General features: G+C 39.3%; 2 protein-coding genes and 1 long non-coding RNA gene across 4 annotated transcripts; 1 reads left to right on the top strand and 2 right to left on the bottom strand.

Annotated features, from left to right (window-relative positions):
- Window positions 1–997: 997 nt before the first annotated feature.
- On the bottom strand, window positions 998–3,201 carry LOC144016663 (uncharacterized). The gene is made up of 4 exons (XR_013282964.1): window positions 3,108–3,201; window positions 1,884–3,037; window positions 1,506–1,598; window positions 998–1,369 (listed from the first exon to the last, which is right to left on the bottom strand). It is a non-coding gene; the product is annotated as an uncharacterized LOC144016663 (long non-coding RNA).
- Window positions 3,202–7,350: 4,149 nt separating this feature from the next.
- Window positions 7,351–18,126, top strand: pllp (plasmolipin). The gene is made up of 4 exons (XM_077515623.1): window positions 7,351–7,743; window positions 12,810–12,983; window positions 15,331–15,447; window positions 17,241–18,126. The coding sequence occupies exons 1-4, from the start codon at window positions 7,579–7,581 to the stop codon at window positions 17,346–17,348; spliced, it is 564 nt and encodes a 187-aa protein (XP_077371749.1). The 5' UTR covers window positions 7,351–7,578; the 3' UTR covers window positions 17,349–18,126.
- arl2bp (ADP-ribosylation factor-like 2 binding protein) lies at window positions 17,805–21,990 on the bottom strand. Of its 2 annotated transcripts, none has more exons than XM_077515625.1 (7): window positions 21,832–21,990; window positions 21,510–21,579; window positions 21,355–21,416; window positions 21,155–21,261; window positions 20,696–20,781; window positions 18,728–18,824; window positions 17,805–18,648 (listed from the first exon to the last, which is right to left on the bottom strand). In XM_077515625.1, exons 1-7 carry the CDS (start codon window positions 21,848–21,850, stop codon window positions 18,577–18,579), a joined length of 513 nt encoding a protein of 170 aa, XP_077371751.1. In that variant the 5' UTR covers window positions 21,851–21,990; the 3' UTR covers window positions 17,805–18,576. The 2 variants fall into 2 exon arrangements, with proteins under 2 accessions (XP_077371751.1, XP_077371750.1); XM_077515624.1 differs by having other exon boundaries at window positions 17,805–18,638; window positions 21,832–21,989.
- Window positions 21,991–22,223: the final 233 nt, after the last annotated feature.

Raw genomic sequence — 22,223 nt, 5'->3', positions numbered from 1 at the left:
AAACATCCACAGGACAAGATGTGATTCCAAAATAGTCTGAGTTTATTAACAAATTAAAAGCTTTAAAAAAAAAAAAAAAAAAAAAAAAAAAACAACCTGACAACCAGGGCCGGCCTTACATGATTTGGTACCCAAGGCGAAAATGTACATGGTAGTCCCCCCCCCAATCCCATAAAAAAAAAAAAAAAAAAAAAAAATTGTTATATATATATATAATATTTAATAGCACACCACAATACCAAATTCCACAAACAAAAATTAAAGTACAATGCAATGCAACTTTTTATTGCAATTTTTGCAAAATGACAGTATTTAAAACCTCAAAATGTTTTCACTATGTACATTAATTGTGTAAGATACAAAATATAGTAAATGTATCAATATACAAACTTTGATATATCGTAAAACTTTGGCAATAAGGTGATTCACAGATAATGTGAATAGTGTGCAAAAAAACTTCACTAAATAACTTAGGAACATAACGGCAAATAGTTAAAATAGTGCACGCCGGGACCTCCTTGCAGCAAAGGCATCAATTGGTGCGTCAAAAGATAGCTGCCTGGATACTTCTTGATTGATGCTGATAAGTGCCACTCTAGTTAGCCGTTCTTGTGACATGGTAGACCTTAGTTTTTTTTTTTTATTAGTTTAAGCTTGGAAAAGCATCTCTCAGCTGATGCTACAGTCACTGGTATGGTAGCGGCCACTCTGAGTGCTACCCACATGTTGGGATAGATTTCTCTAAGTTTTTTCTCCTCTAGAAAAACTAAAAGTTCCATGCTTGACATATTGGATTTTGGCCAGGAAGGAAATGACTGCATCTCTGCTAAGAGTTTTTTGTTTTTTAAATTTATTAGAGTACATTTTGCACAAATAAGTAAACCCCGAGAAAAAGGCTTGTTAATTCCAGGCCTAGCAGACATGTTGCTACCCATAACAGTCATGTAGCTCATAGAAAATATTAGATGTAGTCGTTTTTGTTGTGGGTTGCTTTTTTTTTTGCATTAGTTAATTTGATTAAATTGAAGATTTTGGAATCTATGCATCCTATTACAACCTTACTTTCATGTTGTGAGTCAAGTGCGTATTCTACAGAAAACATTGTGTCAATATTTTGGAAATTGTTCTTATGTTTATTGAGATATTGAACATCCATCCATTTTCTTGACTGCTTATTCCTCACAAGGGTCGCAGGGAGATATTGAACAAAAGCTTTACATTTTTCAAAGGTGGTATACTCATATATGCTGAGCACTGTACATGATGCAGCAATAGCTGATATAACTGAAATAGTCACCTGGATCTAGAAGATCGAGCTTTGTGTCACTCAAAGTACTGCTGATTGGTGCTTGACTGGCTGTTGCTTCAGCTGCACATTAAACAAAATACATCACTTCAAATTATTTTGGTGTTAAAGCAGGGAAAACAAATCCATTTGCATTATGATAGAATACAATGTCGGAAATTATGGCTGTTTGTATTAAATGCACCATCCATGCACTTACATTCAGTAGCCTTTGGTGAAGATGACACTGAAGGATTGTTTACCACAGCTTCTGCAGGTGCTTGTTGTGGCTGCAAATATTTTCTCAGCGCATCTAGTTTAAAAAAAAAAATGCATTTACATTAAACCAGCACATAATTCTTATTTTCAATAAATTAATAAGGTTATGTGAAACAATGACTTGTGCAAATCCATTTGCAGGTATCTGGACTTACTGGCTGTTTTAGTTTAAACTCAGCAAGCGTTGCCCCACTCTTGTGTGCAAAGTAGCTACTAGCATGGATGTAATGGTGCAGTAAACAAGTTACAAGCAAGCTAAGAAGCTAACGCTATTTTCGTGTTTATTTTATAAACAATGATGATTGACTGACATACATACCTCTACCCTGGGCCCGTTTTTCCTCCTCCTCCTTTCGCCGCTTTCTTAATGCAGCACTTGAAGGCTTGGACCTTTTCATTGTTGTCGATGTCAATGTATAAACAACACAAGTGTGCCAACCAGCTATCTATCTTTCTAAAGTGCTGCCACTACACTCCGAGATGATATACGACCCCTCCCCCTACCTTTCATTCATTGTAAGCGGCAGCAGCGGGTCATGTTCAGGGCGCCAGGACAGCAGGTCGTGAACTCAGTCATTTATTTGAAATAGAAGTAATAAAAAAAAAAGGAACTCAATAAAATATATTTGCTATATAACATTTTATGCTAGAAAACACGAGGGGGGGAGGGCTTTTTATGTTTTTTAAATTTTATTTTTTTTCCTTTCTGCAATTTGGCGCCCCCTCCACAAGATGGCGCCCTAGGCGACCACCTAGCTCGCCTGTAGCCTGGGCCGGCCCTGCTGACAACAAAAGAAAGTGGTGTGGGACTGCTAAAAACACCACAGGACTCAGGGACTTACCATGACAGTGGTACCAAAAAAGAAAAAAAAAAGGGAAACTCCAAACACTACACAGCACCCGTGACACAGCAAACCAAATAAGTGGGAAAAACGGGAACACCACCAGGGGGACCGCTGCCGCAAGGTGCCCTCAGTACCTGTCAACGATAAAAACACAAATTAAAAGAAGCAAACAACCCACACCACTTCACCCAAAGTAGTCTGGCAGAGCAAAAATAAACAAACATAAAATACCCATACTGTTAAAAGAAACAAAAAAAAACTATTAATATAAAACAGAATCCAAACAGATAAAAATGTTCAATGAATGGAAGGGCTCCGCGGCGGCGACACTTCGCCTGGGTCGGTCCTAACAGTTCAGCCAACCCAGGTCGCCGCCCAAACAGGAGGGGAAGTTGTCAGGAAGGTAACGGTGTTTAAAATCCAGTTTAAAGATGTTAAAAAGCCTAGACAACAGTATGACCCGGAGTAGTGCCACACTGGAAGACAAATTAATCAATTACTACAGGGTAAAAGCAATTAAAGCTTGTTCCACTGCCCCGCCCTTGCACAAGGCGGACAGCCAACGCCCTACCTGCAGGAAGCACCACGCACCCACCCGGACACCAGGGCTCCAACATATACCACGTTGCTGTAATCAAGCAGTACTAGAGTAAGTTTCTAAAATCATGAATGGGCCAAGTCGATAAAAGCACGCATACCTTCACTTGGGTCCGACACCACCCGCACACAGACCACGTCAGCGCACGCGTCACATCTGTCAACTCCGTAAAGGAGGAAAAGGAAGTGGAAGAGAGACAGACTGGCGCTGCGCTGACCTATTTATAGGCACCTGCTTAATTAGAGGCACTCTGCCCCCTTGTGGTAAGGGGCATCTCTATTCTGCCACACATGTATAAAAGTCTGTGTATGGATGAAGTGTAGACACATCATATAAAACATTTTTCCAAAACAAATTGACTTATAGCATTGTTTGTGTCTGCCTTTTTACATCTTGTCTTTAAAGACAAAAACAAACAGACTTGTAATGAAAATAATGTGTTCGTACTGAGTGGTAGAGTAATAAACCTTTCACATATCCTGGTGAAAGTAAGGAACTTACAATTTCATTCATCTAGGTACCGCTGGAGGATGATCAGCATGATCTGCTTGTACGCAACAACAGAGGTGGGAGCGGGGAAGGTGGATCAAACCATTTTCTAATCAAATATTATATTTTTGTTGTTTAAATATTACTTTTAAACTATATGGCCTATGCATATTATATCGTTTTCTAGCTTGTTAAAAAATTGGGGTACTATTGTTCACTTTGAAATGGGCTAAATACACAAAAAATGCAAAAATGCCACCAATATATGACATGTAGTTGTACCAAAAAGTCTGGGAAAAGCGCTACATATACTGTACGGTACTTATCGTTGCTAAGAAAAAGACTTGTACTTTACACTTATGAGATATATATCCGGGTGCTACTCAAAGATTCGTCTGTATCATGTTCTCAGAGCCATCACCAATCAAATTAAAGATGTACTGCGGTCCGCAACAAGACTGCAGTTTTTTTGTTTTTTTAACCAAAGACTGCCACCTCTGTGTCAAACTCGTGCATGGTGTGCGTGCAAGCACAAGCATTCGAATAAACTGTTTTATCAGTTTTCTTGGAGCCTGAGTTGGAGTTTGAGCTGTGCTCGAAGTCAGTCTCTTGTTTTGTTTCCATCCCAAATGTGTCATACGCTAGCTAACGCAACTCTACATGTCAGCGGGACAAGCATGACCTCACTTTCTTTTGTTCAAGGAAGGGGTGTGGCTTGCCAGGCTAACCCTCCCCGCCCCCAGGAAACTGTCGTTTTTTTTGTTTTGTTTTTTTAAACCACTCACTCACTCACTTACGGAGCCCCTAAGGTGACATGGTAGAAAAAAAAACAACAACTTTGCGTTCCCTCGCAAAGATTAAGTTCCCTCGCAATCTTTGTGAGAGAATGCAAAGTTGTTTTGCGAGGGAACGCAAAGTTGTTTATTTCGCCTACCATGTCAACTTACCCCGGGTTTTCACTGGATGCGGTTGCGGTGCGGTTGCGGTGCGGTGCGTCTTGACTGCGTGCTCCGGACGGGTCAATTTTTTTGTCAATCCACACCGGCTCCGCACAGCTGCGGTCCGGCAGCTCCGTCGCCGCCCACTTCCCAACGTGTCTCGCGGGACCGCGCGCGTGCGATCATGTGGCATTTCACAACGACAAACATACAGAAAGTCTGCTCAACAGAGAAGCAGAAAGATATAAGATTCCATGCAGCATCCTTTTTTTGGTTGTCCTTGTAAAGTATATTAATAACGAGAGTCGGGTCAGTGCGGGTCCACTCTTTATTTCTGTCTTCCGCGTCCGGCTGCCGCTCAGTACGGCAAGCGAGACGGGCACAACAAGCAATCGCGAACATCAAACTCACAATACATTACAGTCCTTATAAAAAGGATGTGCCGTGTCATATATTATTTTGTGGTTTTCCACCTCCAATATAAACCTCTCCTCGTCCATGTTCGCTGGTGTCTAAACCGTGAATGAGCACATGGCCCGGCGACGCCCACGTCACGTTTTGCTGAAAAGCTTGCGAAATAGGAGCTGGCGAGTGTTTTATTCTGAAAGGTAACCGGAAATTTATTTTGAAACTGCCTCGGTCTTCCTGTCCCGCTCGATGTGTTTTGTGCTAGCTTGCCATTTGCCGGAGGCCTACCGCTGCGGCGTCCGGCAAAAATAGAAAATAGGCTATCCTTGCGGAAGGCTTGCGGCACGCCGCAGGCCTTCCGCAGTCGACACGCAACGCACCCGCAAGCGGTGTAAACTGCACCATTCGAATGAATGGAATCTAATTGCTTGCGTCGCCGGACCGCACCGCAACCGCACCGCAACCGCAACCGGTGAAAACCCGGGGTTAGGTGCGCCGTAAACACTTCCGGGTCATCTTCCCTGTGACCAAAAGCGACGTGTAAACAAAGCAGTGGGAAAATACATGCTCCATCCTAGTCGCTTTGGGAAAGCTTTCCCACTGTTTTGTTCCATGTTTACAAACATTCCGTCCTCGTCGCTTTTGGTCACATAGAAGATGACCCGGAAGTGTTTACGGCGCACCTAAGGTGACATGGTACGCGAAGAAAACAACTTTGCGTTCCCTTGCAAAGACGTTTTGCGAGGGAACACAAAGTTTTTTGCAAGAGGCTCCGTACTTACTCACACAAGCTTACATCATGTAAGCCACACATAGTCTCCCAGGTGGAGAAGTGAACCCATGCCAACCGGTACCAAAGGCAAGTGACAGTTCCACTCCTCCACCTTGTGCCCAAGAAACTGTAGAGTGTTCGCCCCAAACACTCCACACTGAAAGGAAGATGCAACTGATAGGTGGAATCGCAATTAAAAAGTCAGGACTCTTTGTATACTGAGGACTTGGATTCGAGTCCAGGCTCCGGCCTTCCTGGGTGGCGTTTGCATGTTCTCCCCGTGCTGCATGAGTCTCCTCCCACATTCCAAATACATGCATGGCAAGTTAATTGGGCGCTCCGAATTGTCCCCAGGTGTGCTTGCGTTGTGGATGGTTGTTCATATCCGTGTGCCCTGCGATTGGCTGGCAAACAGTTCTGGGTGTCCCCCGCCTACTGCCCAGAGCCAGTTGGGATAGGTGCCAGCAACCCTTGTGAGGAATAAGCGGTCAAGAAAATGGATGGATGGACATCTGCTTTTGCCCTGCGATTGGCTGGCAAACAGTTCTGGGTGTACCCCGCCTGCTGCCCATAACCAGCTGCGATAGGCTCCAGCACCCCCCTTGTGAGGAACATGCGGTTTAGAAAATGGATGGATATTTAAAATATGAGCATTGGGGGGGGGCTCACTTTGCTGGGCCGCGGTTGACGGCTCCTTTCTTTGGTGGCGGTCGTTATGCATGCCAGATCCATCCACACCAGCATCTATATGAAATTCAAACAGAATTCGCCTCTGCTCCCACTGCTCGTTGAATCAGTGGGTGCTGGTGTCTGTGGATCTCACTCTGCTTTATCTATCCTTCCCTCCTTCCTCTCTTTAGTTTTTCCTCTGGTTTCTTGAGATCTCCTTAATTTGTTGTAATTGAGAGGTTTCTGGGGTTGACGTAAGACTCTGATTTTCTAACCATGTGGAAGGCAGGAAGTGTTTGGTCGGTGCTGGATTTTACTTTGATGTATTTTTCTTTTCTTTTGATCTTTTCTGACTTTTCCTCTGGTTTCCTGACCGTCTGAACCTCACGACTCTGGCGAGACTCTGAAGTATCCGGTTAAGGTGAAGGGTAAGGGGATTTTTATTAGGTTTTAGGTGAATTCATGAGTATAAATTTACACGTATTTGCATGCACGCACGCACACACACGCACGCACACACGTGCATACACGCACACACCCGCACACACAGGCCCGCACACAAACACACACATACACGTAAAAAAATTTTTTTTTGAAAAATAGAGCAATGATGATAAGACGTTGAATCGGTAAGACTACCGAATGAACAATTCTGAGCTCTCTCTTAAAAAAAAATAAAAATAAAAATATGAGCAACAGTAATAAGTAATAGTTATGTTAAAAGTGAAAAATATTTTTGTAAGACATGCACATGTTGACATGATAATTGCATTAGCTGTTTTAAACCACATGTTTTGTAATGTTTGGATTGTCCTGCTGGATCCAGCGTGTACCCCACTGAAGAAACAATCGGTCCGATGAGATAGACTCCAGCAGCCCCAAGACCCTCAACAGCGTATAAACAACAAACACATACACTTTATGTATACTACTAGGCCATATGTGCCTTGAAAATTGTCTGAAATGGTGACACTGTGTTTCCTTACGGCCTGCCCTCCTCCCACTTTTCAAACATTAACAGGTGGCGAGGCATCATGGAGTCAAATGGGAGGAGTCACAGGGAACTAGCAGACAGTGGCAAACAGTAGGAGGATGGCACTGTGTGTGCGTGACAGAGAAAATATTTGATCCTGGAAGTTTCACCGAAGAGCCTGCTTTTTGCTTTTCGTGTATTTGTCTTTTAGCCTGTTGGGCATCTTGTTATTGTTCCCATTGGAGGCTTCCCTTTTGCCTTTTTCCTTTTGAGTTAGTTTTTTTTTTTTTTTTTTTTTTTTTTTTTTATTATTCAGCCAAATATGACAGACTTCCCTTCCAAGGTAACCACGGAGACTGGTTCCCCCAACTCCCAGACTGCTCAGCAGGGGGGCAACAGCCTGAGAGGGCTGGCAGCTAATGTGACCACTAGCATGGACATGTCTTTCATCAGGAGCATCCCATCCGTCCTCATGATGGCTCAAATAGTGAGTGCTTTGGATGTTCACATCATCCTTTGTTTGAACATTTTGGCTATAAAAAGTTGGAATTGTGGGCTTCAATTATGTGGGATAACGAGCAACATTTTATGGTGCTCTTTGTTTTTCGGCAGTTGATGGCACTTAATTCCTATCAGGAATAAATAATACCACTTACTCCTTTCATCAGTGTTCAATTGTAGGTTTCCATATGTTTGAAGTCCTTATTGTACTACTACTGTATGGATTGAATGTATCAGTATAGTGTAGTGGAACCTCTAAGGTCACGCCAGTGGAGAGTCCTCTTCTATTAACTCACCAAATTATGGCTGCTGCTTCTTTTGGGAGGGTTAAAAAAACAGTTACAAAAACACATGGACACAAAAAGTCTTTGAAGCTCACAGAACTGATCTCTCATGATGAGGTATGCTGAGGTCTCATGTGGTGTGAACATTTGACCACATTTGAATTTTAGAGGCTCTACTCCAAAAATTCATTGTTTGGCAGAGTTAATGGCAAGGCCACATGACATGCCTTCAGCAAAAGAAGATAAGATAACAGAGGACCAGTATAGAGGTTTTTTTTCTCATGGAAGTGGAATGAGTATCAATAAAGAGAAGGAAACCCCAGAACCACCATATTAACTCTTTGACCGCCAAAAACGTTTAATAACGATTAGTAAAATCACGATGTATGCTGCCATAAACGTTAAATGACGTCAACTAGTTGTTTTGTTTTGTTTTGTTTGTTTGTTTGTTTGTTTGTTTGTTTGTTTAAATCAGTGGGCAGTGCAACGTCTAAGTGCAGTGCTGCCTGGTCAACGGGTTGTGGAATCAAAAACTCCCATTAACAATGGCCAGCAGATGGCAGCATTGTACTTCTTTTGTATGGAATTACAATGAAACATGAAGGAATCTGATGAAATCTGATGAAATAGAACGTGTCAAGGATGTCACTAAACAATTAGTATTAGTGTCATTGTTGTGAAGAAAATGTATCTTTTCAGCTAAAGCTTGTTTTCGCCTTTTCAATTTTCACTCAGTGTCACTCAAATGACCTATTTTTAAATGGTGATTACTAAAGAACGGAATAAGGTACAAACATACTTTTTTTTCTAATGAAAGAATGGAATGCGATAGTTCATGTGGTATGCACCTTGTATGTCTAGTAAAAGCACACAATATTCTGTTTGCCTTGAAAGATGAGTTAAAATGCTTGAAATCGGCTGGCACTGTTTTTTTTGTTTTTTTTGTTTTTTTTAACGCGTGGCAGTAAAAGAGTTAAGGTGCAAAGTATGTTGTTATGAATTGCATTATTGTTTTTAATTACATGTGCACACATGTAGTGTAGTAGCAGCATATAATTATTATACAGTATAGAGGTCAGTGGTTCTCAAACGGTTTGCACCAAATCATAAGAAAGTGGAGCAGCTCAGTAGGCCTAAGTGTATAAAAAAAATGGAGAGGTTCAGGTTTTATTATATGATGTTCCATTTGTGTCAAAAATAGTCAGTTATTAATTATAAGAATTATCACGAATTTAATCTCTACTTCAAACATCCAAGTTGTAAGCAGCTAGTGTAAATAAATTCAATTCCCAGTCCTGCTTGTATGTGAAGCGAATGCAAAGGTTTCTTCATGAAACTAACAGCTATCCCAATGAGCCGTATATTTGTGTTTTGACCGCCAACAAGCTCCATGAATGAGCCATGTATCAGACTATCAGAGTTAGCTAGCTAGCTAGCATGGCTAAGCAATGCTGAGTGAGTGATCACGCTTATTGTAATGGTTAGAACAAAGCACCGGATAAACGATAGATCAAGGGTTGCTTTTAGATAAATGTAAGATATAACTAAAACAGAAAACTCGGTTGGGGGGGGGGGGGGGGGGGAGTAATATTTACCTCGATGCTGGCGGCGACTGGACAGAATGAGCCAGTAAAAGTCAGACGGACGCTGTCACCCCCCCATTCCGATCTGACCAATGAACGCTGTCGCAGCGGCTTCCAAGCTGACCAATGAAAAGGCTTCGGTTGAGCGGAGGACCCCGCCCACACAAGACTTCGCAACTTCAAGATTCGCAACCGAAAAACAGATTTCAATCAAAAAAACAGATCCACAACCAAAAAAAAAAGTTTGCAAGAAAAAAAAACAGATTTGCAACCAAAAGTCAGGCATTGCAAACAAAACCAAAAAAAAAATTGGCTTGCAAAAGATTTTATTTCAGTACAAATCCATTAATTTTGTTTGAAATGTTTTTTTTTGTTTGCAATTTTTTATTTTTTTTTATTTTAGATCCCTTTTTTGTTTGATTGAAATTTATTTGAGGTTGCAAATCCCCTTTTTGTTTGATTGTTGTTGTTTTTTTTATTGCAAATCCCTTTTTTGTTTGATTGAAAATAAAAACACAAATTTCTCTCCATACCACACGGCTGCTACACATGCTAGCTCAGTTTAAGTGATGGCAATAACGTAAAAAAGCAGATGTCCATCCATCCATTTTCTTGACCGCTTATTCCTCACAAGGGTTGCTGGCACCTATCCCAACTGGCTTTGGGCAGTAGGCGGGGGACACCCTGGACTGGTTGCCAGCCAATCGCAGGGCACACAGAGACAAACAACCATCCACACTCACAATCACACCTAGAGACAACTCGGAGCGCCCAATTAACCTCCCATGCTTGTCTTTGCAATGTGGGAGGAGACCGGAGTACCCGGAAAAGACCCACGCAGGCACGGGGAGAACATGCAAACTCCACCAAGGAAGGCCGGAGCCTGGACTCGAACCCGAGTCCTGAGAACTGGGATGCGGACGTGTTAACCACTCCACTACCGTGCTGCCCGAAAGCAGATGTCCACAAAAAAAATTGAATAAAAATATTTTCTTTTTATTTATGGTGCCATCTTGAAACTAATAATTTTTAATTTGGGTACTCTAATTAAGCAATTCTGCAACATAAAGGATGGCGTGCAGACTACGAGTAGATGTGGCTCTACTTTTGCATAAATGAGACTTATGGGCTTTTGCGCTTTAACACTTCATTTGTACACACAAAAAAATGATGTGTGCAAGCATATGGTGGCAGTGGAAGAGCATTTAAATTGTCTGCCTGGCACTGAATAGAAGACACAACAGATCTCAAGAGATGGCATGAATAGGTGAATGAAATATACATTATTTGTAGGAATCCATTTGTGAATCCTATTTGTGTGAATTTGAATCATTTCCTTATGATGTGTTATGAAACACAAATGTGCCGGAAGACAGTGATATGGAATCATTGGTGTCCTGTAGGTCATTGTTGTTGTTATATTGTTTTATGTTTGGACAGTGGACATGTGACCCACTGTTTGACCAACGTTGGCTTCTGCCTTTATTAGACTGCATCTAGGTGTGTGGGGCCATGTCAAAAGTGTGGCTGTATAGCACATGACTGTTGTATAATATGTGTCATCTGTTCATGCTTTATAAGCACTGGATGAAGTGAAATCGGAGTCATTATGTCACTTTGTGGCTTTTAAAACTTTTAGTTATATTTCAGTAAGCGCCATTGGGAAGCGTGTGATCATTCACTTTCACGTCCTTGTAGTATAAATCATTAACTTGTCTTTGTGTTTTATGAGCTCATATTTGTAACTAAATACCATCAGACACAACATTAAGTACACTTGCACAATGTATGTAAAGAGATCCATTACCACAAATCCTGACCTTTTTTTTTTTTTTTAAGAGAATATACTCAATTTTACTGGAGTCTGTCAGAGACTGAGAGCCTAGTGCTACTAAATATATTTCTTATCTGATACTATCTCAAAAGTGGTAATAAAGTTCATAATGTTTTTATATGCGGTTATCCGCTCCGATTGACCCCTCTCAATGTTAATGAGCTTTTAGTACCAGCTGGTGAAAAAGACTTGCATGACATTTTCTTGGAAAACAGCCCATTGCTTCACGTCTTCGGCATTAATTTGTACAGTATATGATGAAGTTATGATTAGGAGTGTGACGAGATATGGATATTGCGATAAATCGTGATGCTTTGTCTCCCAATAGATTATCGATACGCCTACGCAAGTATCGCGATATTTGTAGTTAATATACAGCCAATATAACGGTTCCGTTGTCATTTACTTATTGAGCAATTACAGTACTTGGTGGGCCGCTAGGGGGAGCGTCTCATAAGAGTAGCGGGGAAATGGACGGAAGTCTTCAGGCGAAGAAGACTCATGAGCTTACTTTTATTTGTGTAAGACGTTTATCTGTCCAGCAACTGACACAGTTTTGCATACGTTTCTATAAAAAATGTGTATTTTATATTCAATTGTATCATTTTAAAAAATATTTTATGTTTCGGCTTTTTGAAGCACACAGTTTCTGAGGAATAGTAATATTGATTTAATTGGATTTAATATTTAAGTAATTTTATTTATTTATTTACTTTTGCAATGTTCCACAAAAAATTGAGCCAGTTTATAAAATGAAACAATTGACTATGTAACTGATATGCTGCATGACAATAGTGTTTAAGAAAGACACAAATTTGTTCACAGAAAGTGGTCTCTGTTAAGAAGACGTTTGTATTTGTTTAAAAAACATATATATATATATATATATATATATATATATATATACACACTAAAGTACTCATTGTGAAGAAGACACCAGCTTTAATATTGTCAGTGATGGTACAAAAAGAAACAATTTTCTCATTGAATAAACATCAGTTTATGTCTTAAGTAGTTTTATTGTAGATTATCGTGGATTTATTACCTGACCAATATATCGATAATCGCAGTGTCGTCATATCGTTTTCGTGAGCCTAGTATCGCATATCGTATCATATCGTGAGGTACTCAGAAGTTCCCACCCCTAGTTATGATAGTACATAATATACTGTATACGTTCTGGGGTGGAACATCATTTTAAGTAAAAAGTAATTAAACATAATGACTAAATCTGGAAGAATATTGTTTTGCTAAAAGTGGGCATTTAGGTATTTGAAGGAGCATACACAAGAGGATGTTGTGATAGGTTGTTGCATCACTTTGATGTCTTGTATGTGTTTTACCTGTATAGTTTTTGGGACTGCTCCACTGGGCGCTCATCGCCAGCTCGCCTTACATGTGGGCACCGGCCAATGGATGGGTGCTCTTTGTGGCCGTCACTTTCTGGCTTCTCACCAGCATCCTCTTCAGCTTGATCCTCTTTGGTGTCCAGAGGCGACTCACTGCCGTCCCCTGGCCACTCGTGGTACGTAGGGGGCAGTTTGAATTCATATAGTACAATTTATAATCCAAAACACGAGCTCTTTTAAAAGAATCTGTCCTTTATTTATTTATTTATTTATTTATTTAAAGAAAATCAGTATGAAACAGTAGGGATGTAACGATAATGGCAATTTCCTGATATCATGATATTAAAACTGCCACAATATATCGTCGTCGTCATGTCACGATATGAAAAGCAGCACATCTGTTAAAAAAGTCGGGTTGATTTCCATTTGTGCAGTTATAGCACCCTCTGGTGGCTAGTTTTTTACTGCAGTTTAATTTTCATAGGGCATGTTTTGGCCATTCTATGTTTAAAATCCACGATAATGGCCAGATGAAGGGGAACATAATATACTTGTGAACAGAGGCAATATGTGGAGGAACTCAATTTAATGTATTTATTAATTTCTTATTTAATTTAAATAATTATTACAAAATTTATTTATTTTATTAATAATAATTTGTATTAATTTATTGTACTGCTTGTATTAGTGTATTTAGTATTATTTATATATATTTTTTAAACATATTTATATTTGTATATGTTTCATTGCTGTAATGTACAAAAACACAATATTGTGTGTGGGTTTTTTGTTGTATGAGCCCTTTTTTTTTTTTTTTTACAATATTGTGACTTTCTTTTGTATCGCCAAACTCCCCACAATATCATGATATTTATCGTATCGTGACCTTCATAACGTGATAATATCGTATCGTTTTGTTTGGATATCGTTACATCCCTATGAAACAGGCAGTCAGCTGTACAATATGAACAATGCTAACAATGCAACAGCAAATAACACTATATCAGACTATATCTTGTATTATGCTACCACAATACATGGAATAATTGGTATATACACAAGTGAAATGTTTGAAGTATCGTCTCCAATTATTTTTTTTTAGTATTTTTTTTACTTTTTTGTGTGATGCCACCCGAGAAGGAAATCAATGATGGTTAAGACAAAGAACTGTAAAACAGGAAATGGAACTTACAGGAAGTGAGATCAGGAGGATAAACAAGGCTTGAAAACAAAACGACAAGTTTCATTTGTTTCTTCTGTTTAACCCTAATCACGTCATGTCAACTATGTCATAAATTTTCCAATCTCCTTAGAAGTGCTCAGAGGAGAACGAAAAAGCTGACAGACTATAGAGACTTTGGATGACACAATGACAAAGGGACTGCCATAAACAATTACGATCTCTCCTACACAAATCAGACATCGCTCATCGCTTAAAGTTTGAGGAATAGCAGAAATAAAACCGAAAAACTGCTGCACTTAATGACTTGGAATAATTCACAGATTGGTGCTTTAGGTAAAACAGCATGCAATCACTGACTTTGCCTAACATTACCTCAAGGCTAGATAGCGTTTAGCATAGTGGGAGTCAGCTGCTAGTCCCGTTTACGTAATATAATACAAATAAAAATAATAAAGATAGCAACGATCGATATTCAACTTGAGGTTTATATTTAATAAATCTGTGTTGCTTGAGATTACAGAACGAAAATGTAAACCTTGAGAATGGAGACATTAGGGGTGTTGAAAAAAAATCAATTCGGCAATATATCGCAATATTACATCGCGCAATTCTCGAATTGATTTAATAGACGGCCGAATCGATTTTTAAACATCCATTTTTGATGGAAAAATATTCAACAAATTTTCTTACTTAGAGTTAGGGTTCACACCTTAATCATGAAAAATTATATATTAATTAATGGAACATTAAGCCTTAATATTTTATTTCAAAGCTGTTCAAATGTGAAACAGATTACAACATGTTTGTTAAATACAGTGGCTCACAGTTATGACTGAAGTTCCAGATAAATAAATAATACATTTTCATACAAATCTTACAATGTACATGTACAAGTTTATTGGTTAGTATTTTCTAAATTTGAGTTAAAAAAATAAAAATAAATCGCAACAATCAACTTGTAAATTCATATCGGGATTAATCAGTATCGAATCAAATCGTGACCTATGAATCGTGATTCGAATAGAATCGTAAGGTAGGCCTACTAGGCAATTCACACCCCTAGGAGATATGTTCTGTATGTACAGTATATAACGTGTTACGTGTATAATGCGCTAACATTAAAACTGACCAAAGTTTTCAGAACAAATGCGTATGCTTCAGCGCTGTTGTAGAACCCCAAAAATAAACACAAAGTTAAATAATTATGACCATGTCAATTAAAAGAGACTATGATTATTGTTGTAAAGTGTGATGCTATTGTGATGCTGTGATTAAAAAATAAATGGTGACTACATGGAGACATTACAATATGTGTCTGTTTGTGATGTTTCCTTTGCTAGGTGATGGTGTACCATGGAGTAGCCACAATCCTCTATCTGACCGCCTTCCTAGCCAATGCTGCATCTGTTCAAACCTTCTACGGCAACTACTTCTTTGGACATATGGCTGCTGCTGCTGTGCGTGCACTGACACCGGACACCTCTCACACTCACATATGCAAGGACAGAGGAGGAGGAAAGATTCTGATGAATGCTCGGGCAAAAGTATTAGGATACACAACTACATCAATTATTTAATCAATCGGGGGTTGTGGTCATCACTTTATTTATCATCCAAGGACATTTGGGATAATTCTTTGCTGCAACTTTGCGTGGAACTGGGGAAAGACCTTTTCGGTAGCTAGTCCACAAAGCGAGGTCTCTTAAAGAATGCTTGCATGTGTTGGATAGGATGGTATGGCGAGAAACGTTTCTTGGGAGGAGCAATATGGCAGCCTTGCGACCTCAATAGTCTTGGCCTATCATCTATCCAGTCATATAGATCAGTGGTTCAAAGTTAGCAAGCTAGCTACTCGTATTTTTCATTCGTTAGACGTTCGTAAGCTAGCTTGGTCTGAAGCTAGTTAACTAGCTCCTCCCAAATACAATCGTTTGAAGATAATGAGCTAGCTACTTGTTAATTCATGTTACAAATTGATCAAGTAAGTTTACTCAGCTCGAAAGTAAATGAGCCGCTTCCCTCCAAAGTTTCACTGCCGAATATGCTAACCACTGAAGATGCTAACCGCTAGCGAGCCAACTTTCCTTTTCATTTTATTTTTTGTATTTTTTTTTATTCAGTAGCTAAAGCCACTAGCAGGCTAACAGCAATAATAATAATAATAATAATAATAATAATAATAATAATAATAATAATAATAATAATAACCAGAATCTAATTGGTGGAGTTGGGCAAAAGGGGCGTGTCTCGCATAGCTGTCAACCAATTGTGGTGTTTGTTGTCATGAACAGGACGAAGTGGAGCGGAATCCATTTCAAACACCATAAATGCTGCAGTTTCTACTACATACTGTCTCAAATGTTCTACAGTTTATATACTGTTATGTCATTTATCATGTCATTTCTTTACATGTAGAAGGAGGACACATCATCAAAAACATTAGTGCCTTTGGTGTCATCATTAGAATCACTCAGTCAACATGAAAATGTATAACGAAAATCTGAGGTCTTATATCAAGTGGCCAAACATCTCTGAGCTGTAGTTGATATTTTCCCAATACACCGCAATGCAAATAGCCTACTTCCTTTACACGGTGAAAACAAACAGCGTATTGCATTGCCTTTGCCTCTATCTAGCACACAAATCAGATTGTTATAGTGGTCAACCGACATTTCATCACATTTTGAAATCAAAATAATCCTCACAAATCAAATTACAACGATCCAAAATCCAATGCTTTTCAAATGGATGGAGGGGGTCATTTCACTTAGTAAGGCGGCCATTTTGACTCGTGATGCAACCTCATACTTGTCAATAAGTGAACTTGTTTTGTTGACCAGCACCACAGAACAGATTATGTAACATGTATAAAAAGTAACAGTCTTCTCAAGAATACTTTTGTGATTATTTAGCATATTGTACGCACTGTCCTGAAATAAAAAGTAGAGAGAGAAAAGAGATTAGGTGCTTTATATTTACTTGCTCCTCAAATATAGTCAAGGTGTGGAAACACAAGTTGCCTTAAGCTTAAATCCAAAATGATTTTCTTTTCTCTCACAGCAACGCACACATAACTTTGGCCTCTGTGTTCTAACAAAGTGGTTGTGTCAAGTTAAAGATCTGTCATACAACAAGGGCGTGAACACAAAACTGAGCATGACGACCTTTGTCTAGTGGTCATAAGAGGTCACGTGATTTCACTGCATCACTGTTGATGTCCTTCAGCCTTCTTGTTTCTCTGCCTGTACAGTTCTTTGGCGCCGTGGTGACGTTGGCGTACGGCGTTAGTGGTTTCTTCTCCTATTTGGACTGGAGGGGAGACGGAGGAAATGCTGCTACCAGTACAGTACCCACCTAGGAGTCGAAGAAAATCCTCACAAAGACTGTTTTATTACTGCCAGGTCTTGTTCATACCTTAAGCAATCAACAAGGAGTCATGTGATTACTGCACGACAAGCACAGATTACACTCCACTGGATGACATGTCTATGTAAATATGGCTAGTAAGTCACAAGGCATCAAATTACTGAGTTCTAAGGGAGGGGAAAAAAAACGTTTAAGTGCCTGGTCAACAAATGTCTACAAACAGTAATTGATTAAATAATTGATAGGATAATCAATTTTAAAGATTGATTTGTGACAGAACTAATCCCCAGTCAAGCATGGAGGCGGAAACATGTTTTTCTGTAAACATTTACCTTTTTTTTTTTTTTTTTTTTTTTAACTATTGTTTAGGTACCAGTGCAATCGTTTGCTGAGGCTTGATTATGCACACGTACAATAAAAATCACATTAATTAAAGCAATGGGACATATTGGTCTTTCTCCTATTTATTAGAAAACATGTCACAAGCATTTCATCATTGACAAATACACTATACAAATCACTATTTACACATTTCAAAATTACTTTCACAGGCACAACATTCAACCCAAACAATAAATATTGTACAAAAGTGAGCAATTCGTGTATTGTCACAAAGTCAAAACATCTAATGCAAACTTCATATTAATTCACAGGTTTTTTTTCTGCTTATGATCAGACTGTATGCATGTCAACAAACTCATGACTACTCATTAACAAGCTATTTATGACTTAAAAAAAACATGTTTATTAATAAAGATGAGTATAATGTCTGTCGCATTCATTTTCCATCTTAAAACAGTTTGAAAGAATGTATCTGGAATTAGCTTTTAATGGATGTTTTGCACACTATACTTTCCTGGTCTTGAGATGTGAGAGCACACTGGTGCATCTGTTCGCACATCTGCCATAATAGCAAGCATGTTTGAGCTGGGATACGTCTTACAATCTTGTGTGAGTTTGCAGGTTCTCCTTGAGCTTGTTGTGTGGGTTCACTGACTTCCTCCCAAAGCGCAAGAACATGCGTGTCAGGTTCACGAAAGACTACATTGTCCATAGGTGTGAGTGGCTGCCTGTTTCTATGAATCAGACTCGAGGTTTATGGATGACCACACACTAACATTGTGTTTTAAGCGCAATCAAAACGATGGCATACATACATGCATCTATCATGCGTGTGTGCAAGTCACTCCAACTGACTGGATCCCGAGAGGTTGGAGGCTCTAGGAGTTAAAGGCGTGACTACAAGTCCTTGGCTCAAGTCTAAACTTCGGCCCTCCTTTTCCTAGAAAATACTAAACAGCATTAAAATATGACCCATACTGAAAATAGCTGATGCATGTTTTCTTTACAGACATCTTTTCTCCAACTCACCACTTTGTATTGCAGAACCATCTCCTTGAAGGCCACAAAGTCAATAAAGGACAGCAGGATATCAACAATGTCACCTGACACCTCATCTTTGTGCTGCCTACAGGTGGTGGGGGAAAGACAGGCACGATGACAATCACTGTTTTTAACACGAGTGCCATCTAGTGGCCAGTTGCAACAGACTCACAGGGTGAATGAATCCTTGCCTAGTGGCAGTTCACTATTTACAAATTTGTTGAAAGTAGTAAGTGGTGTCAAGGAACGTTAAAGTGATACATCTCAACTGAGGAACTAAAGACTTTAGCATGGCTGGTTAGTGGAAAATATGAAGAGGACATGCGCACTTCAAGTGCATTAAAAAAAATAATCTAATCATCTGTTAGCCATTTATTTTGAAGGGCACTATTGTAAGATTAATTTGAATGATATTAAAATGTGTGTAAATAGGGGGGGGATCGGCTGTTGTCGCCGCTCACTTTGGGCATGTCGAGTGAATGTGCTGAAGCCACGCCGGACTCAACAGTCAAACAGCACTTTTAGGACCTGGAAGAATGCTTAAGCTTACTTATAAGTAGGGATGTAATGATACCGACAATATCGTGATATCGTGAACTGCCACAATATCTTTGTCATCATGTTCACGATATTTAAAAGCTACAAATCTGTTAAAAAAAAAAGAAAGAACTTAGGTTGATTTCCATTTGTGCAGTTATAGCACCCTCTGGTGGCGAGTTTTTTTTTTTTTTAATTTTTTTTTTTAGTGCAGTTTAATTTTCATTAGGTACGTTTTGGCCCTTCTACGTTAAAATACACTAATTTTCAGATGAAGGGGATTGTAAAATGCTTTGAAGCGAGTCAATATGTGGAGGAACTCAATGTGTGCTGCATTAGCGATTAGGTGCCGATTAGAGATTGAAGGTAGTTTATATGGATTGCTGTTATGTACAAAAGCACAATATTGTGCTTTTTTTCAGTATGAGCTCTTTTTTTTTTTTTTTTTACAGTATTGTGACCTTTTTCGAATATCGGCAACCTCCCCACAATATCGTGATAATTATCGTATCGTGAGCTTCATATCGTGATAATATCGTATCGTGATATTTGGATATCGTTGCATCCTTACTTATAAGTACATGTTTGAGCCACAAACATAGATCCACTTTAAGCCTCTGGTGGCTGGAATATCCCACTGCGTCATCATGGGGTTCCCACACCACAACATTGAGGCACTCACTCTAAAGCAGTCATTACGGCCTACATGAAAACTGTCTTTTTTTTTTTACTTGCTTTGCTCTTCTGCCTTCTCTCTAAGACGTGTACACACTCAGAGCTGACAACAAGGCACTTTTATTAAGTACGCTAAGTCAGTATTTTTTTTTAACCAACTTTTTCTGTGTGAACGTGAGCACACTCAGGGACAACAATGAGGCGCTCTAAAGCGGGCACGCCAGTGGATTATCTGAAGAGTCTTATTCATTTTTCGAGATGTAGGCTTGCTACCTGCTCATCGTAATTGTGACAGACTGATGCAAACAAAGGGTGGACTCATAAAACTATATTATGCACAGCTGAGTACTACATTAATCTTCTGAGTCTGCACGTTTTGAGCAGTTATTAAAAATGTATAATGCATTTAGAAATGATTCTCTGAATTGATTTGACAGTCTTGAAAAAGTTTTGGGAAAAGAGTTTGTGGTATATTTACAGTTTGAACTATGAATATATCGGTAAGCATTTTTAAATATTGGGGGCCATCAATTTCTCACTTTTTTCCCCCCACTATTTGTAGCGGGGCTCCGCCTAGACCCCATGAAAATGGTTTTCAAAATATAAAATACCTGGAACGGACACCAACTGAAGCAGATTTATGTCTCTCGATCGGGGTCAGTACAGATTAATATAATAATAGCATTAATAGCGAGTCGAGTAATTGAGGGGGAAATGGGCACTGAATGTGATGTCAATGCTTACATGAGATGATCAATAAAGGTGGGCATAATGAAGCCGGGGATCCTCTTCATCAGCTCATGTTCCACATATTTCTCCAACCGCTCCACCTACACACAGTCAATGAATGGAAATATACATTAAGGTCTAGGCTATCATGCTATTAAAAGTGGTAGTTAACCATAGTGGCCATTAGGTACGGTGCAGCACAGCTATATAAATATAAATCAATAAATGCATTTTTAGCGGAGTATATATGCCCCAAATGTACATTCATCAGTGCTAACAAAAACAGTGATACTTATAGACAACTAAGAGTACGCAAATAACAAAATATGCATGTTTTTTGGGTGTGGGCTGAAGAGATAACCGGCACATCAAGTAGTGATGACATGCGTTGCAAACTCAATGGGGAAGGGCCAGAATCAAAATTCGAACCCCAAACATAAAAACTGTGAGAAAGATGTGCTAACCATGACTCACATATTCATTGAAAATGGGCGTGTAGCTGAGCTTGTTCTCTTCAGTGTTGTCAAACTCTTGATAGTGTTTCTCCATGAAGTTCCGCTGTAGTTGCTGGAAATCCTCCTCTAAAGAAAACAGCATCACACATTTTCATTTTCACAAAAAGTCTGTGCAGCATAACTGGGGAGAGTGACTTTAATTATTTGTAATCAACTCACCCATAATGATGTCTTCTATGCAACCAATGACAGAGTCGAATGCAGTGTCTGCAGGTGAGGAACTTAAGGTAGAACGAAAGACATCGATTCACAACACAAGAGACTGACACATGCTTTTTGAATAATTAGTATTTAAATCGATGATTTCAACCAACCTGGAAATTGCAAAGGTTTCGTCCTCCATGTCGACCATGTCCACAATGTTCTCGCCGCAGCTCTGCACACCTGTGGCGGGGGAGGAGGCGAGAGACGACGTATGCTTTAAAATGTAAAACCTCTTTTGTTCGTCAGAGCTGTGTATTATCATACACACTTTATAAGTTTAGCCCTATACTCTATACGTCAGCTAGCCAGTTAACGTAGCGCCGGCTAGCTAAACACGTGAGCCAAAATACAATAAATATAATATAAACACATTTTGTTGGGATTAGTCCTAGTATTAAATTCAATCTCACTTTGGTATTTTTCCCCACTTACTTCGTCCCTTAATGTCCATATTTTAGCGTTAATGTGGAGTCGTAAAATCCTGCAGTAGTGGTGTTACCAAGGAAACGACCACCCGGTGTTGCCTTAATTAGTCACCGAGAGAATCAAACATTAGCAATTTCAGTTCCTACCATACACGCATTTGGGGATTCCAAAACAAGTACTATAAAAGCAACTCCTAACTGGACTCCTGAAGAAGAAAAGATGTGCATTTACATCTTATAAGGGCTTTACACGTTTACTTTTTAGTGTCATTAAAGCTAAAGCAATATAATGCTGACAATGACTGTAGTCACAGTCAGCGTTATTTATTTGCTGGGTAATGTAGTTCTTATATTATTTTAATTTTACTGTAGTTCTTATATTATTTTACCCATATAAAG

The sequence above is a fragment of the Festucalex cinctus genome, chromosome 3, assembly GCF_051991245.1.
Source record: "Festucalex cinctus isolate MCC-2025b chromosome 3, RoL_Fcin_1.0, whole genome shotgun sequence".
Classification (NCBI taxonomy): domain Eukaryota; kingdom Metazoa; phylum Chordata; class Actinopteri; order Syngnathiformes; family Syngnathidae; genus Festucalex; species Festucalex cinctus.
The sequence above is the reverse complement of the archived record's forward strand: the minus strand, read 5'-3'. Positions and strand labels throughout refer to the sequence as shown.

Bases quoted from the DNA above. Each gene is read 5' to 3' on its own strand.
- pllp (XM_077515623.1), top strand. From the start codon at position 7,579: ATGACAGACTTCCCTTCCAAGGTAACCACGGAGACTGGTTCCCCCAAC. The intron at 7,744-12,809 runs GTGAGTGCTTTG...TTACCTGTATAG, and splicing joins TCCTCATGATGGCTCAAATA to TTTTTGGGACTGCTCCACTG. The intron at 12,984-15,330 runs GTACGTAGGGGG...TTCCTTTGCTAG, and splicing joins CCGTCCCCTGGCCACTCGTG to GTGATGGTGTACCATGGAGT.
- arl2bp (XM_077515624.1), bottom strand. The intron at 20,782-21,154 runs GTGAGTCATGGT...GACTGTGTGTAG, and splicing joins CGCCCATTTTCAATGAATAT to GTGGAGCGGTTGGAGAAATA. The intron at 18,639-18,727 runs GTGAGTTGGAGA...AGTATTTTCTAG, and splicing joins TGGTTCTGCAATACAAAGTG to GAAAAGGAGGGCCGAAGTTT.